Consider the following 13694-nt stretch of genomic DNA (forward strand, 5'->3'; position numbering starts at 1 on the left):
CAGCAAATTTGAAATTTGCAGGGGTACAGGAGAAAGACTCCTCTTCAGCTACCTCCTGTGGTACAAGAAGCTAAAACACCGGTAAGTCTGCATCCAGCACTTCTTGAAGATGAAGTTCTGCTACTTGTCCCGAGGAGTGCAACCGCCATCTCATCTGTCTCCGGCAGGTGACCCATCGCTCTCAAAGCTTTTTTTCAGCCCCACGCAGAGGTCAGCATCAACCGGACGGGGATCCTGAACTTTTACATCATCCCTCCTGCCTACTGGGTCTGGTTATGAAGGACACTCTTTGGAACATTTGGGCATAGGGCCCCAATATCCATAGGGTTGGACTGCTAAATCTAGGAATATTACTGCTGCTACATTAGTTTATGTGGGGTATTTTCACCATGTTGCTGTTTCTTACCATAATTTCTCCACCCCACCGTACATACCCCATCATCTTCCTCAACATCTGTTGGGCCTATGCTGACCTAATAAATGCTTCCAATTGCTATATATGCTCCCATACGCCTATGTACGCCAGTGGGGGGATTGCCTTCATCCCTGTCCCGTTCAATATTGCTGAATGGTGTTCCGACCTCCGGATAAACGACTTGTGTCCCAATATGACGCATCCCCCACCCGCCCCCAAGGACTCTTCTACCCCCGCTACGCCAATATTTTACCACCCAAGATACTGATCGACATTTGTTCCACATGCTGTGATCTCTTTCACCATGCTATGTACGCTGCTGTCCATGGGTATTACGCCGGCAACCCATGTGCTTACCAGAAGTGATACTACAACGACCAGTAACAACACAGCTGTCGGTAATATAGGATGATTTCATAGTAATAGCACCAACATAGCTCACTACACACACAGGGAGTTATAATTCCTTTGTGGGGCTAGCGCATACCAATGGCTCCTGGCTAACTGGACTGGTCAGTGCACCATTGGGCTCATTCGCCTAGCAAACCGCCCTGTTTCCCTTTTCCACAAGTTCACTAGATACCCCGCCGGACCAAACGCGATTCCTCGACATGGTTCAAAGGCCTTGTAGGGTTCCTGATCCTGAGCATTGGCACTACAACTAACAGGGTCGCTCTTCATGCCCTATCAATTCTCCTCGAACAGGTAGCTAACAACACTGCCAAAGGTATACGAATACTGAAGAGCGAGCAAGTAACACTCAGAACAATGGCCCTCCAGAAAACAATGGCGCTTGATTATTTACTGGGTACCTGTAAAATTATGGGACAAGAATGCGGCACGTGGGTACCCGGACATCATAGAACACCTCCAAGGGTTTGGTACCACCTTATACAATATTAACGAGGCTTATGCCAGCTCATTGTTAACTTGGATTCAAACGACCTTTGGTCCACTAGGTTCTTCCATTCTACATGGTATTTTAATAATTGTTGTTATAATTGCTGCCTTTCCAATGATAGTTTTTCTTATTCGCTGCCTTCTGCCATGCTGTTCTAAACAGATGTCTCATTTGCCCACCGAGGCTAGACTGCTGCCACTTGAACTAGAGAAATGTCACATTACGGAGGACATCTCTAATGAACGGGAGATGGTAGATGTTTTAGAGGTCACATGTCCAACACTGAATGGGTTGAATTTTTGAAATAGCATTCCTGCTCCCTATGGTCTACTCCCTGTTCAGGGACGACAAAATGATGGGTTGATGTAGCAGTATTGCTATGCTATGATGTGCAGAATTACTATGCTATGCAGGATTGCAATGCTGTGCAGGATTGCTACGTTATGCAATGCTATTAGGCTCTCCCTATGTTATGCAATGCTATTAGGCTCTCCCATACAGTAAGGCCTCAGACCCTGCATGTCACCTGCCTTGGCCTGCTCTACACGACACCCCGGACAGGCCCAAACCCCTCCTAGGGCAGAAGACACATCAGACCTTTCCTTCACCTTATTCTCTACAAGTTTAGCATTAACCCTATATATGGGAGATATAAGAAGGGGTTTCTGCGAATGTTGCTTATTCATAATACAACACGAAGGAAGATGTCGACAGTTCTTGCCAAATGTCTAATGTCGTGCCAAGTAACACCCCCGTTGTGATAGTACAGAACCATATTAGTGTTTGCCTATGATATACTATATAAACTAGCACTCGAGGGTGGGGGAGCTTGAGAGAGCTCCTTCTGCCGGCGGCCCGAACATTGCCTGCTGCATGCTGTTTTCCCTGCTGATGACTCTGTATGCTGTATATTTGTGCTATAAATACATGAAGCTTGATTTACCACCTGGCGGTCTGCTCTCCTTATTTGCTGCAAACTGAGGTTGGCCGAGGGTGCCTCAACTTGGCCACAACTTCCTTGAGCTTGTCCTTTAGCTTCAGAGAGGGGGAGCCCTGTGCGGTCTGCCCCGTCCTACTACAATCAACCCCAGGAACCCAGGCAAGGCTGAATTCCCATATGAGAATGATATTTCCCTCCCCCATTTCCTCTAGCTCAGCCAGTGTCACTTGAAGAAACCTGTCCTGCCCAGAGTTTGGCACATATAGCATCGCCAATGTGAAGGTTTCTGCCCCACTCTGAATTTAAGGAAAAGATGGCGGCTTTGCTTGTCCTCCCTTGAGTCTAGAAAAACTAGGCTGGGGAAAGTTTGAACGCTACCATCACCCCCACTGTCTTATCCTTCGCATTTGCCTGAAATACATGAAGATATGTTTGTAGCCGGAACCTGTGTCTGTCGCTTTTTCTTATATGGGTTTCTTGAAGGATCTGTGTGATTTTCCTGCGGCTGATTAACCCGGGACGGAAATGTTCGCATGGGAAACATATGCAATACAAAATGTTCTTACATTTTTTATGCGGACATCCATTACAAAACAACCCAAAACCAAACAAACACACACCCCCATCCACACTCACAACACACCCCCACCCACACCCCCAACACCCTACTTACCTTTCCTTCCGATGCGATGTGTCCGCAGGGTCCTTTTCTTATTTTTTTCCAGGCAGCTGCAGGGGTTTCCCCCGCAATCCCCGCTCACTATACTGTGCAGTGTAGTGAGCGGGGTGTTACAGGGGACACCCATGCAGCCACCAGGTTTTTTTTTCTTTTCTGTCGGGCGAGCTATGAGGGGACACCCCTGCAGCCTTTTTTCTAACCGACCCCACCAAAAGACCTAAACACATACCATGAAAAGTTCAAACTTTTGGAAGTTCAAACTTTTCATGGTATGTGTTTTAGATCTTTTTGTAAGGTCAGTAATTCAGATTTGGTAATTTCATCCTATTCCTCCTTGAAGCGCAAAAAAGTCTGGTTTCTCGCGCCTCATGAAATGGTCTACTTTATGCCGTTCCGCCGAGGAATTTAACCCCCTTAAGTTATATGTAATTCCTCCCCCTTCTTTCCCCACCTTGCCATCCTGCCTGAGTGCCCTGCGGTTCCTCCTCCCTTCCCCCGGTCTCCAAACTCCTAACCTACCCCCAACCACCCCAACAACAACAACAACAACAACAGCCAGGCCGGTCTATGGATCCTAGAGACATCCCCAGCGTCAAGTTCTGGCCATGAGCCCGAAAAACACCAAGAAACGTCCCACTATCCCGATCCTCCCAACCCCCCCCAACACCCCTCAGTGGTTGGCCCCCACAACCTCCCCCCCACCCCCCATTTCTGCCACATTTGATTTAGTGTTTCCGGGGTTTGAGACACCCCAAAAGGCAGTCCCCTCTTTACCCCGCCCCTTTAATCCTGCACCTCCAAAGAACGCTGTCGGCGGGCACTCGCCACATTGGTCCCCCACCTCGCCCCTCTGGTGGCATGTCCTGGGATTAGTAGACCACTTCCGTTGCAGTCTCTTTTGGGAGCTTGGTCCCACTTCCTCTGTATTTGGTGCATCTTCCGAATCCCCGGAAGCCACCACATTTAGGCCCTCCTTGCATATTGTGACGGTGCACTGCTTTCCCTTCCATGTGAACAACAGCCCAAACGGAAAAGTCCACTTGTAGCGGATCTTCTTCTGGTTTAGAAATGTAAGCACTGTGCTCATCAGTTGTCTCTACAGAAGTGTGGAGTGCGCTAGATCCTGAAAGAGCTGTACCTCCATCCCATTGATCCGTAAGGCACACGCCAATCTTGCTGCCTTTAAAACGGCCTCTTTGTGCGTAGGATGCAAAAGCAGTCAGGACGTCCCTCGGACGAGCCCCCGGTTCCTTGCGCAGTGGGCCCACGTGGGCCCACTCTGTATCCTGTCCAGGAATATCTCTTCTGGAGGTACCTCCATGAGCAGATCAGTGAATAATGATTGGATCGTGGCCTTTAAGTCTCGATCTAATCTCTTCCGGGACATTTTTGAGGCGTATGTTTGAGCACCGCAACTTGTTTTCAAGATCTTAGCACTGGAGCTCTAGCTTGTGAAATAGCCGTGATAAATGTTCTAAAGATTCTTCTGCTTTCCTGGAGTCGTCCGAATGTTCTTGAATAGCATGTTCATTTGTGGCCACTCTTTCCCCTAGTTTCCAGACATATTAGATTCGCCCTGAGGGTAGAGAACTGCTCCTGGAAAGAGTATGTAATCTGTTTCTGGAGGTCAGCCAGGCATTCCACTAGATCTTCCTTGTTAACTGCCATGGGAGCCTGTCACACCCAGGGGCAATGTCATTTTTTGGGGCTTTAGCTTGTCCAAGCGCCAACACTGGTTGAGGGTACCTTCTGTTCCCTGCTGAGCCTTTGATGGTCGTTCCGTGGTCTCCTTCCATTTTCCTGTAGGCATGAGCCCTGTAGGTGTGCCCCCTTCCTACGCATTATCGCCTGGGCCTAGTTCAAGAGTCCTTGACCAGGCCTCTGCCGCCCCTCCTGCTGCCAAGACTTGCGTCAGGCTCTTTGCAGGTAGGGGTGTCGGGTGTGGGTTACGGTGTAGCTGCTTCTGTGGCTGCCGATCTCTGCCCCCCACACTCCTTTCCTCACTGCTTGTGGTGGGGGGTGGGGGAGAGGCTCTCTTCTCAACCAGTAGCTGGAATAGCTGGTGTGACTGAGTGTCCATGTTTCCCTGGAGCCACCCAGACCCCCCTTTTCTTCTTTTAGTTGTGTCTGTGCCTCTACAGCTGCGCCGGCTTCTGCTGCAATATTTCTAGGAGGTGCTGTCCCCACCAAGCAGCCCTTTTACTCCTTGATGGAGGTAGAAGACCCTGGCACATATTGATGTTGTACCTGCGATGTCAGGAGTACCTTGTGTACAGTTTTGTGCTTGGCGGTGAGGGTGGGGCCAGTGCTCTATTTTTGCCTTGGCGCACCCCGCAACCCCAGGGCTCTTCCTTCCCCCTCCTGTGCCGTCAATCTCTGGTGCCACTACTTCCTACTGACCTTGCTCCCTGGCCAGCCCCTGAGCCCCAAAGGGTGATTTCTCCCTCTTCACTGCCTGTTGGGGGGGAGGGGTGGTCTTGGGGGGAGGTCAGGTGGGTGGAATCGGGTGGTATGGAGGTGGCAACTCCTCCACCAATATCCGCTTCCCCACAGAGCCTCCTCCTCCTGTGGCTGCTTGCTTATGTCGGAAGTCCATGGGGGAAGTTTGAGGGGGGTGTAGGATGTACTAGACCCCCCCTTCCCCAATTGTTTTCCCCAACTGGGAGCCTTTAAAAATGTGAGCACAGGGGCCCCCGTCCGCCTCTCACCTCTTGTCTGGCTGTACTGTTTGTTCTTAGTGAAGCCGGTGCCCCCGTCTCACTGCTTTGTCAAATGGGTATTGTGAAGTGTTCCTTTTGTGTTCCAGCTGGTAACTGGAGGGGGGGTAGCCCCCCCCCCCCCTGCTGATCAGCACTATAGTCCTCGGTCCGGGGCTCCCTGCAGTCCTCCACCACTCCTAGACTTCTGAGAGTACCCCGCCGATAGTGCTTGCTGCAGTTAATGTTGGTGTGCGGGCCTCCCCGAGAACCAGCACCGCCCACCTCCCGCTGTGCTCTCCAACAAACGCCAGCCATTATGGGTCTCCCTGGGTGGGGGAGTCAGCATCTCACCCCCACCCTCGTCTCAATAGGCTGCAATAAAGAGCAGCTGATCGGGGCCGCAACAGCTACTGCCAGGCCGGGCTCTTCTTCGCGGCGCTGTTCCCAACCGTGTCTGTGCTTTCAGACGCCATTGGCAAGCTGCTTCACAAGGCTGCCATGTGCGGGGCGTGGGCGCTTCCTCTTCTCCACCATTTCTTATGCTCCCAACTCCTGTTATTCACCAGAGGTTGCTCTGTCACTCGGGGGCATCAATGTTCAGGGGGAGGTGGCCGATACTGCTGCTTTTTCTACATCTGATGAGGGGGTCAGGGACTCGCTTCTCTCAGCATGTCTTTCCACTATTAGTGGCCATTTTGGAATCTCCCTCAGACGACGATTTAAGAAGAAATCCAAACAAGATGAAATTAAACCTTTAGAAAATGGACTGGATAATGTAAGATGACGAAAACAAATACACTCTATTCTACCATTTGTCACACAAATCTAAGGCATTTGGCAAAACATTAAAATATCTGTCCAAGTTCCCAAACAGCTTCTACAGAACTCAGTTGGGAAAAGATTTAACCGTATCCTCATGAACTAAGTACTGTCTGCAAGACTACATAATAGGCTGAGAGATGGGCAATGTTGCTATTGTAAAAGAGAGGGAACGGTTGAAAATGTGCACCATATTTTACTATTTTGCACAGCATTGATGAACTTAAGAACTACGCACTTTAAGACCTTTCTGGACAATTTAAGCACTTCAACGTCCGATGATTGGTGGGTCCTTATATTAAGAGGGGAAAAAGACTTCTCTGGTCTTGGCAACGAGAACATTTTTAAAGATTTTGTTTGATAGGACATTTTAAAGAGAAATGATTTTTTCTTCTTTAAATGTTTTAACTGGAAATTTTTATATTGTCAGATGATGGTTTTATTATGATGAACTAATAGGAATTAAAATGTTAAATTGGTTTGTAGTACATAAAATGAAAAAAGGTTTGTAATAAACCAAAAATGCAATAAAAAAAAATAAAAAAACATCTATTAAAATCCAGTTAAAGAACAGATTGACGAGGTAATCAACGAGCTAGAGTCCATACAGTCTAAACAAGGTGCCATTGCGACAATACCAGCAGGGGACTTTACATGTCCATGTATAGAACCATAATTTAATGAGCTAGATAATGGTAGCAATATGGAGTGTGATGCAGTAAATAATGTGTGGGGGTGGGGGGATGAAAGATGGATGGATTTGGGCACATTTCCTGGCTCGATGGGGGTTAACGCAGCTTAATACATACTTTAACATTCTGTCACGCCCTCAAGCGTGGTTTGGCATGTCTGCGTCCTTCACAATTGATTACATTTTTCTAGCCAATATAAAAAAAAATTGACATGTGCAATTTAGGATATCATACATAAACTTTGTGATCACACGATGCTAGTAACAAAATGTCATTGTTCTTGCACAAAACCAATCAATGTAAATTCTGCATGTATTTATTTAGTTATTAACAGTGCAGGGAACAGGTTAGTTCAGATTAGTACAAATTGTGCCAAAGTGAACAGTGAAGTGGTTAGGTGGTGGGTGAATCTAACGCTGGAAGGAAAGAAATGTCACTGTTCACCTTTGGAGTTCACTAGTACCATTAACTTATTTAAAGAGATGGTAAAAACAGAACCTAAATGGAACCCAAAAATGTTTGCGTAGAACAAAGTGAAACCATTTGACAAAATGGTACATATTAGGAAGCAAAAATGAGAAGGGAGATTAGGAACACAAAAAAAAGACAACACTGTTGCGCTGAATAAAAAGAAGGACACAATACGCATTTTGAGGCAAATGCAAAAAAACTGGTTTAAGAATTATAAAGTCCACGAACACATCCAAGGGAATCAGGACTTTTTAGTACAAATAATAAGTAAATATTCTAGAAGTATCTGGTGGAAATTAAATAAAAAGGACCAGATGCAGTGCAATTCTCAGTCTTCTTGTGTTCCAAAGTGACTGGGTCGCACATTTCTCAAGGGGCTTTGATATCAGTGTGGCCAATTCAGAACCTAAGAATTTGTGCGACCAGGTTGAACAGTGAAAGTTTCAGTTTCATAGAGATGATATCAAAATGATTGATTTATGGGCTGATATACTGTTCAATTTGTTTTCACAGATAGTTATTAGTGGGTCTATTCCTGTAACCTGGAAGGAATGAATTGTTGTCCATATATACAAAAGGGGGTGGGGGAAGTTACCCACTATTTACCGACTCATTGCAATTATTGACACATCCACAAAGATATGGTTCAATTTGGTGTTGAAAGATCTAATGAACTGGGCAAATAATACACAAAGGTTTAGCCCCCTGCTGTCATGCCTGGGCCATGGGCGCATACATTTACGATCAATATGGACCTTATTTCCCATTTGCGAGACTTTGGTGCTTTTCTATTTTTCCCAACAAACTACACTTACCACAATGCACTTGGCTATAACCATCTTTTCCTGGCCATTCCTATTTGCCATCTTCGGAACTACAATCCCCAGAAGCCCTAGGGATTTGCTCTGCTTCCACCAGCTCAGGAACAGAGAGGGAGGTGGCCGATTGTCTGCAGGTGTGCTTAGCCAGGTGCGAACAATTAGCCTGGCTCTGTGCTGGGCGGTATAAAAGCTGCTGCCTGCAGGGGCTCAGTCTCTTGCATTAAGAGTCCTTCCGGCACCTTGTTGCTTCGAGCTGCGGATCTTGTATGCGGTTCCTCCTTGCTCCGGCTTTGGATCCAGTGCCCTGCCGGGCTCTCTACATTGCAGCTGATCACGCTCTGCTGCTTTCCAGCCTCTGCCCTTGCCCTGCCAGGCTCTTTGCTTTGCAGCCAATCACACTCTGCTGCTTTCCAACCTCCGCCTGTGCCCTTCCGGGTTTCTGCCTTGCAGCCGATCACGCTCAGCTGCTACCTTCCGTCCTGGTCTTCCAGGCTCCTGCCCTGCAGCCTGCCTCACTCCGGCTGCCTACAGTCCTTGTCCTCAGGGCTCCCTGCTCTGCAGCCTGCCTCACTCCGGCTGCCTACAGCCCTTGTCCTCTGGGCTCCCTGCTCTGCAGCCTGCCTCACTCCGGCTGCCTATAGCCCTTGTCCTCTGGGCTCCCTACCTTGCAGCTTACAGTCCTCGGCAGCATTCTACAGTCAGCGGCCCTGCTCCTCTGGGCTTACTCCTTGCTACCGGTCCTTCTGGCTCGCAGTCTGCTTCTCTCCGCTGCCAACAGCCCTTGTCCTCGGGGTTTCCTACCTTGCAGCCGATCACGCTCTGCTGCTTGCCATCTACCGCCTTTTGACCGCTGGGTTCTCAGCCTAGCGGCCTCTACAGTCCTCTGCAGCCTTCCACGGTCAGCAGCCCTGCCCCCCAGGGCTCACTCCTTGCTGCCAGGCCCTTCTGGGCTCCTTGCCATGCAGCCTGCTTTACTCCGCTGCCTTAAACCCTTTCCCTCTGGGCTCCCTACTTTACAGTCCTGCTCCTGTGGGTTTGCTCATTGTTTTCCTGCTCCTCTGAGCTCTCAACCTTGTTCCATACCGTCCTCTGCTATCCAATCCTGTTATTCAACTTTCCCTTAATTTCCTTCTGCTAGTTTGCTATCAACTTCCTTTTTCCTGGATTTGTCTGCAAGTATCTTCTCTTGTACCGTTTGTAGACCCTTGTGTACAGAGCTTGTCTGTTGGTTTCCATCAGGCAACCTCTGCCCCTTCCCTTGTCTCGTTTTTACGTTACAGACACCCATAGCTGTTGTTCCAAGCCATGAGCAAACAGCGTGGGCCTCTGTTATAGCAAACTGTGCAGAAGGCTAGAGTTTTTCCTAAGGTTCGTGGAATACTCTTTTCCTATATCTGCATACACCCCTAGAGGGAATCCATTATGTTGTACCTTATTCCTTGCTTCACTTGCCTACTCTTCGTTCTCATTACTTTCAGCTGTGTGTGTACTTATCTGTCCACCTTACTTCGGCACAACCACCCAAAACCCTTTTTGGGTGTCCTGTGCCTCTCTTTACAGGGTGTCATCCCGTGACACCTGCAGACAGGAAGGGGATAGTGACAGTGCTGAGCGGGTTAGCACTGGCTTCTTGCTTGGCTCAGGCTAGCCGGGCTGCTGGTACAACATATGTTGCAAGCCTGGATCTCTCCTCTGCTTTTGATTCTGTGGATAGATTGCGACTCTGGGAAAAACGTAGTAGTTGGGGATTGCTCCAGGGTTGCTGCATATGTTCCAGCAGCTACACTCCGACAACAAAGTTAGAGTAAGATTGAACATCAATGGTGATCTCACAGGTAGTGTGAAAGTAAACAGGGGGGTCCGTCAAGACTGTCATCGCCCCAATTCTGTTCAATCTGTACATCGCTGACTTTTGGGAGGACTGTCTTAGATGGGGTAGTTATCCACGTAGATTAGAAGGCCTCAGAGTGAACTGCATAGCTTATACGGATGATCTCATCTTACTCAACTTCACTCCTGTCGGTCTTCAACGTTCCCTGGAGGGTACTGTCTCTTAACTAAATCGCAATATCTTGGTGATCAACCCTTCTAAATCCCTGACTATGGCCATAACTAAAAGGTGCACTTTTGGACAATTAACAATGAGAGAATGAAATAGATTGAGTCTATGTGTTACCTGGGATTGATCTTTTCAGTGAAAAATGCCTTGGCGAAACAAAAGAGTAGAATGAGGTTTAAGGCAAGAGCATGTGTGTCACTGATGACATCGATTAAGTACAGGTTGTGTGCCTTTTCGTTACTCTTTGATTGGATTTTATCGAGGGAAGGTGTCAATTATGTTCTTATATGGAACGGAGTTGGTACAGTTTGGAAGGAGAGTACATTTTGAAATGATCTAAGGCCTTTTATCTAGAGAGGTTTTGGGTTTACCAAAATTAGTTCCAATTAGTGCCATAAGGTTAGAGGTTGGGTTTTCATTGTGGTGGTCACAACATATGAAAAAATGCATCACTTTGTACTGGAATGTGACAAGCATGGAAATCCCTGGTTTAGGCTTCACATTGGATGAAACCCTGAGGAAAGGCTCCAACCAGTACCTCAGGAATTACATCAAACGCTGCAAATGTTTCATGGAAACCACAGGGGTCATTAATGATGAAGCGCATTGGATAGTGAAAAAGATTGCTAGGTAGGATAAAATTGTGGACAGCGAAGATTTACTAAGATTGAAACTGTACAGTAATAGATCTCTGTGAAACATTACCAAGACCAACACCAAATTATATGTAATGCAATTTCCTTCTCATGGCTACCGAGCAAAGTTCATGAAATTTTGCGGAAACTGCTTGCCTACATTAGAGGTTATGAGTCCACGTTGGAACATTCTCTGTGAATTAAGAACTTGCAGATTGTGTACTCTGGACTGTCCAGAAACTCTATTCCATGTCACAAATGAAATGTGTGGCTGTAGGTGCCGACAGAATAAAGCACCTAGGTCCTTTTGTCAATTGTATTTCCAGGGCTATTACAACTATTCTCTGGAATAGACTAATGAATGGAAAACAGCTATCTTTAGTACTTGCTTTGGTGAGATTTTTAATGGTCATTTTTAATTAAATCAGTTGAAAGGAGAGGAATTATTACAAATATGTGGAAATGTCTAATGATAAAGAAGAACCGTTTGTCATGTTCCTTGACTGTGCCTCTCCTATTTTTATGGAATAGAAGAACACTTGCTTGGATTATGTATTTTGCTGTCTTTTTAAAGATTAGAACTAACCTGTTCATTCTATCCGTTTATATATTTATGAAGAAACATCACGACTGTATGTACTTGAAGTGGAATTAAAGAATTGGCTATTTATGTATGGATCTAGGATGGTTTATTTTTTCCTGTTAATAAGTGTTCCTTTTCTTTGTTTCTTTTCTTTGTTCATTATTGAAATATGAATGTTATTAAATTGTGTGTAAGGTATAAGTTGTACCATAAACACAATAAAAAAATAAAAAACGTTCAGATGATAATTTAGGTTGTTTTAAGTTAAGAGTTGCTTATTATACAGCCCGGAAAACCACTGCATTGGTCTGACAGCACTGAAGCTTGCCCAAAGTGGCATATTGTGCCCATGCAACAAGTTTCGATAATTTGGTCTGGAAGACAATAGAAATAAATAGGGCTGCAAATAAAGTGGGGGAAAAAGGCAAAATGAAAGGTTAAATACACAAGAAGGATGTGTACAGGTAATAAAGTGAACAAGGGGTATTGACAATAATTTGTCATAGTTTGAATAGCACGGACCTAAAATGGGCAAACGCTTAATGCTCCTGTTAATGAGTATTCCTGTGTCAGCAGTTCCAGCACTTACCAGAAAGTCATGAAATTGGTCATTAAGTGGTTGTGTGACGGGCTTAAAATGGCCTACCCTTGAAGTGTGGAGGCTTGTATGTCTCTTAGGTGTAACCGTAACCAGGCGGACCCAGAGAGAAACGTGCGATTGCACACCTGACTGTCAGAAGGGACAGAGCCCTGAGTAAACTGTGTGCAAGGTGAATGAGGACGACAGAGGGCAATAGAAATGTGGTTATGTGGGCCGTCTATAAGAGTGCAAAACTGGCATGCCCACATAAATGAGGGTGCAGTGGGATGGAATAGCGTAAAGGTCTGATATTTTTGCACAGCTCAGGGTTTCTCTGTATTGGCTTGGTGTGTTACATGACTATCGCCACATAAGGTTGCGACATGCTTGTTGCATCTACAGCACTTTATTTTAAAGTAAGGCCATCTCACAGTACTGACAGCAAGTAGTGAGGAGGGAGACTGAGGCTACAAGCTAACAACGTCAGCAACAGTAAGTGCAATGATTTGCACCGCAGGGCCCTTAGGACCGAACAGCCAATTCTGTAGTAGGGATAAGTGGGTGACCCTGAAGACACTTCCATGTTAGGGTGACATTTAACATACCAATTTCCTGCAGAAAATACAGCACTGAGGTTGCAGCAAGCAGTCAACGGGCCCTGCCAAAAAATGCATGAGGATTCATAGCGCGTTGTGGAAACTATGCCCCCTGCTTAGGCAGTTATTGGGCTCTTCTAAGAGCATATTTGCCACCCCTTTCCAACCACTTTAGTTGGGTTAACTTGGATCTCTTTGGAAAAACATAGTTCTGAACTAAACCAACAAAATTGTTGTGGAAAGAGGGGAAGAGGAAAGGAAAATCAGGAGGTGGAGGGGACCCAAAATACACATGCAAACACAATTTGGCCACCGTCAGAAGAAAAGCCAACACCTGGGAGTGGTTTTGCTATATAACAACTGAACCACTGTGATCAAACTGAAGGCACATGTACATAGACAACAATAGTTTGTTCTTAAAACTAGAGAGAAACAAACAGTGCAACTTACTTCTCCAGGGTGCAGAGTCTCTTCCTCTAGTTCTGCACGGAAGGTCAGGCACTGCCACTAAACAGAAAAAGTGCATATAAGACTCCAAGAATCAATACATTTGTATGTGTCAATTTAGTGAACATTAAGTCTGAAGTTAATCCTCTGGTGCCCTCATACGTCATCCCTCCTAGAGTGTAGATAAAAATGAACAAATTGTCATACACCTGTGTAAAAACTAAATATATATATATATATATATATATATATATATATATATATATATATACATACATACATACATACATACATATCCATCCCACTGGGTGGTGAATGATTTAGGCAACCTTTTAAGGCCAGCCTCTCTATGGCAAA

General features: G+C 46.2%; 1 protein-coding gene across 11 annotated transcripts in view; it reads right to left on the reverse strand.

Annotated features, from left to right (window-relative positions):
• MAP7 (microtubule associated protein 7) overlaps positions 1–13694 on the reverse strand; it is a 1989984-nt gene that overhangs the window by 1769650 nt on the left and 206640 nt on the right. For all 11 annotated transcript variants that reach the window (XM_069606765.1, XM_069606764.1, XM_069606762.1 and 8 more), the window contains exon 2: positions 13341–13397. In XM_069606765.1, coding sequence (XP_069462866.1) covers positions 13341–13397 — 57 coding nt within the window. The remainder of the gene's footprint in view (positions 1–13340; positions 13398–13694) is intronic.

Source organism: Ambystoma mexicanum, chromosome 4p, assembly GCF_040938575.1.
Source record: "Ambystoma mexicanum isolate Mex_15411 chromosome 4p, UKY_AmexF1_1, whole genome shotgun sequence".
Taxonomy (NCBI): Eukaryota; Metazoa; Chordata; class Amphibia; order Caudata; family Ambystomatidae; genus Ambystoma; species Ambystoma mexicanum.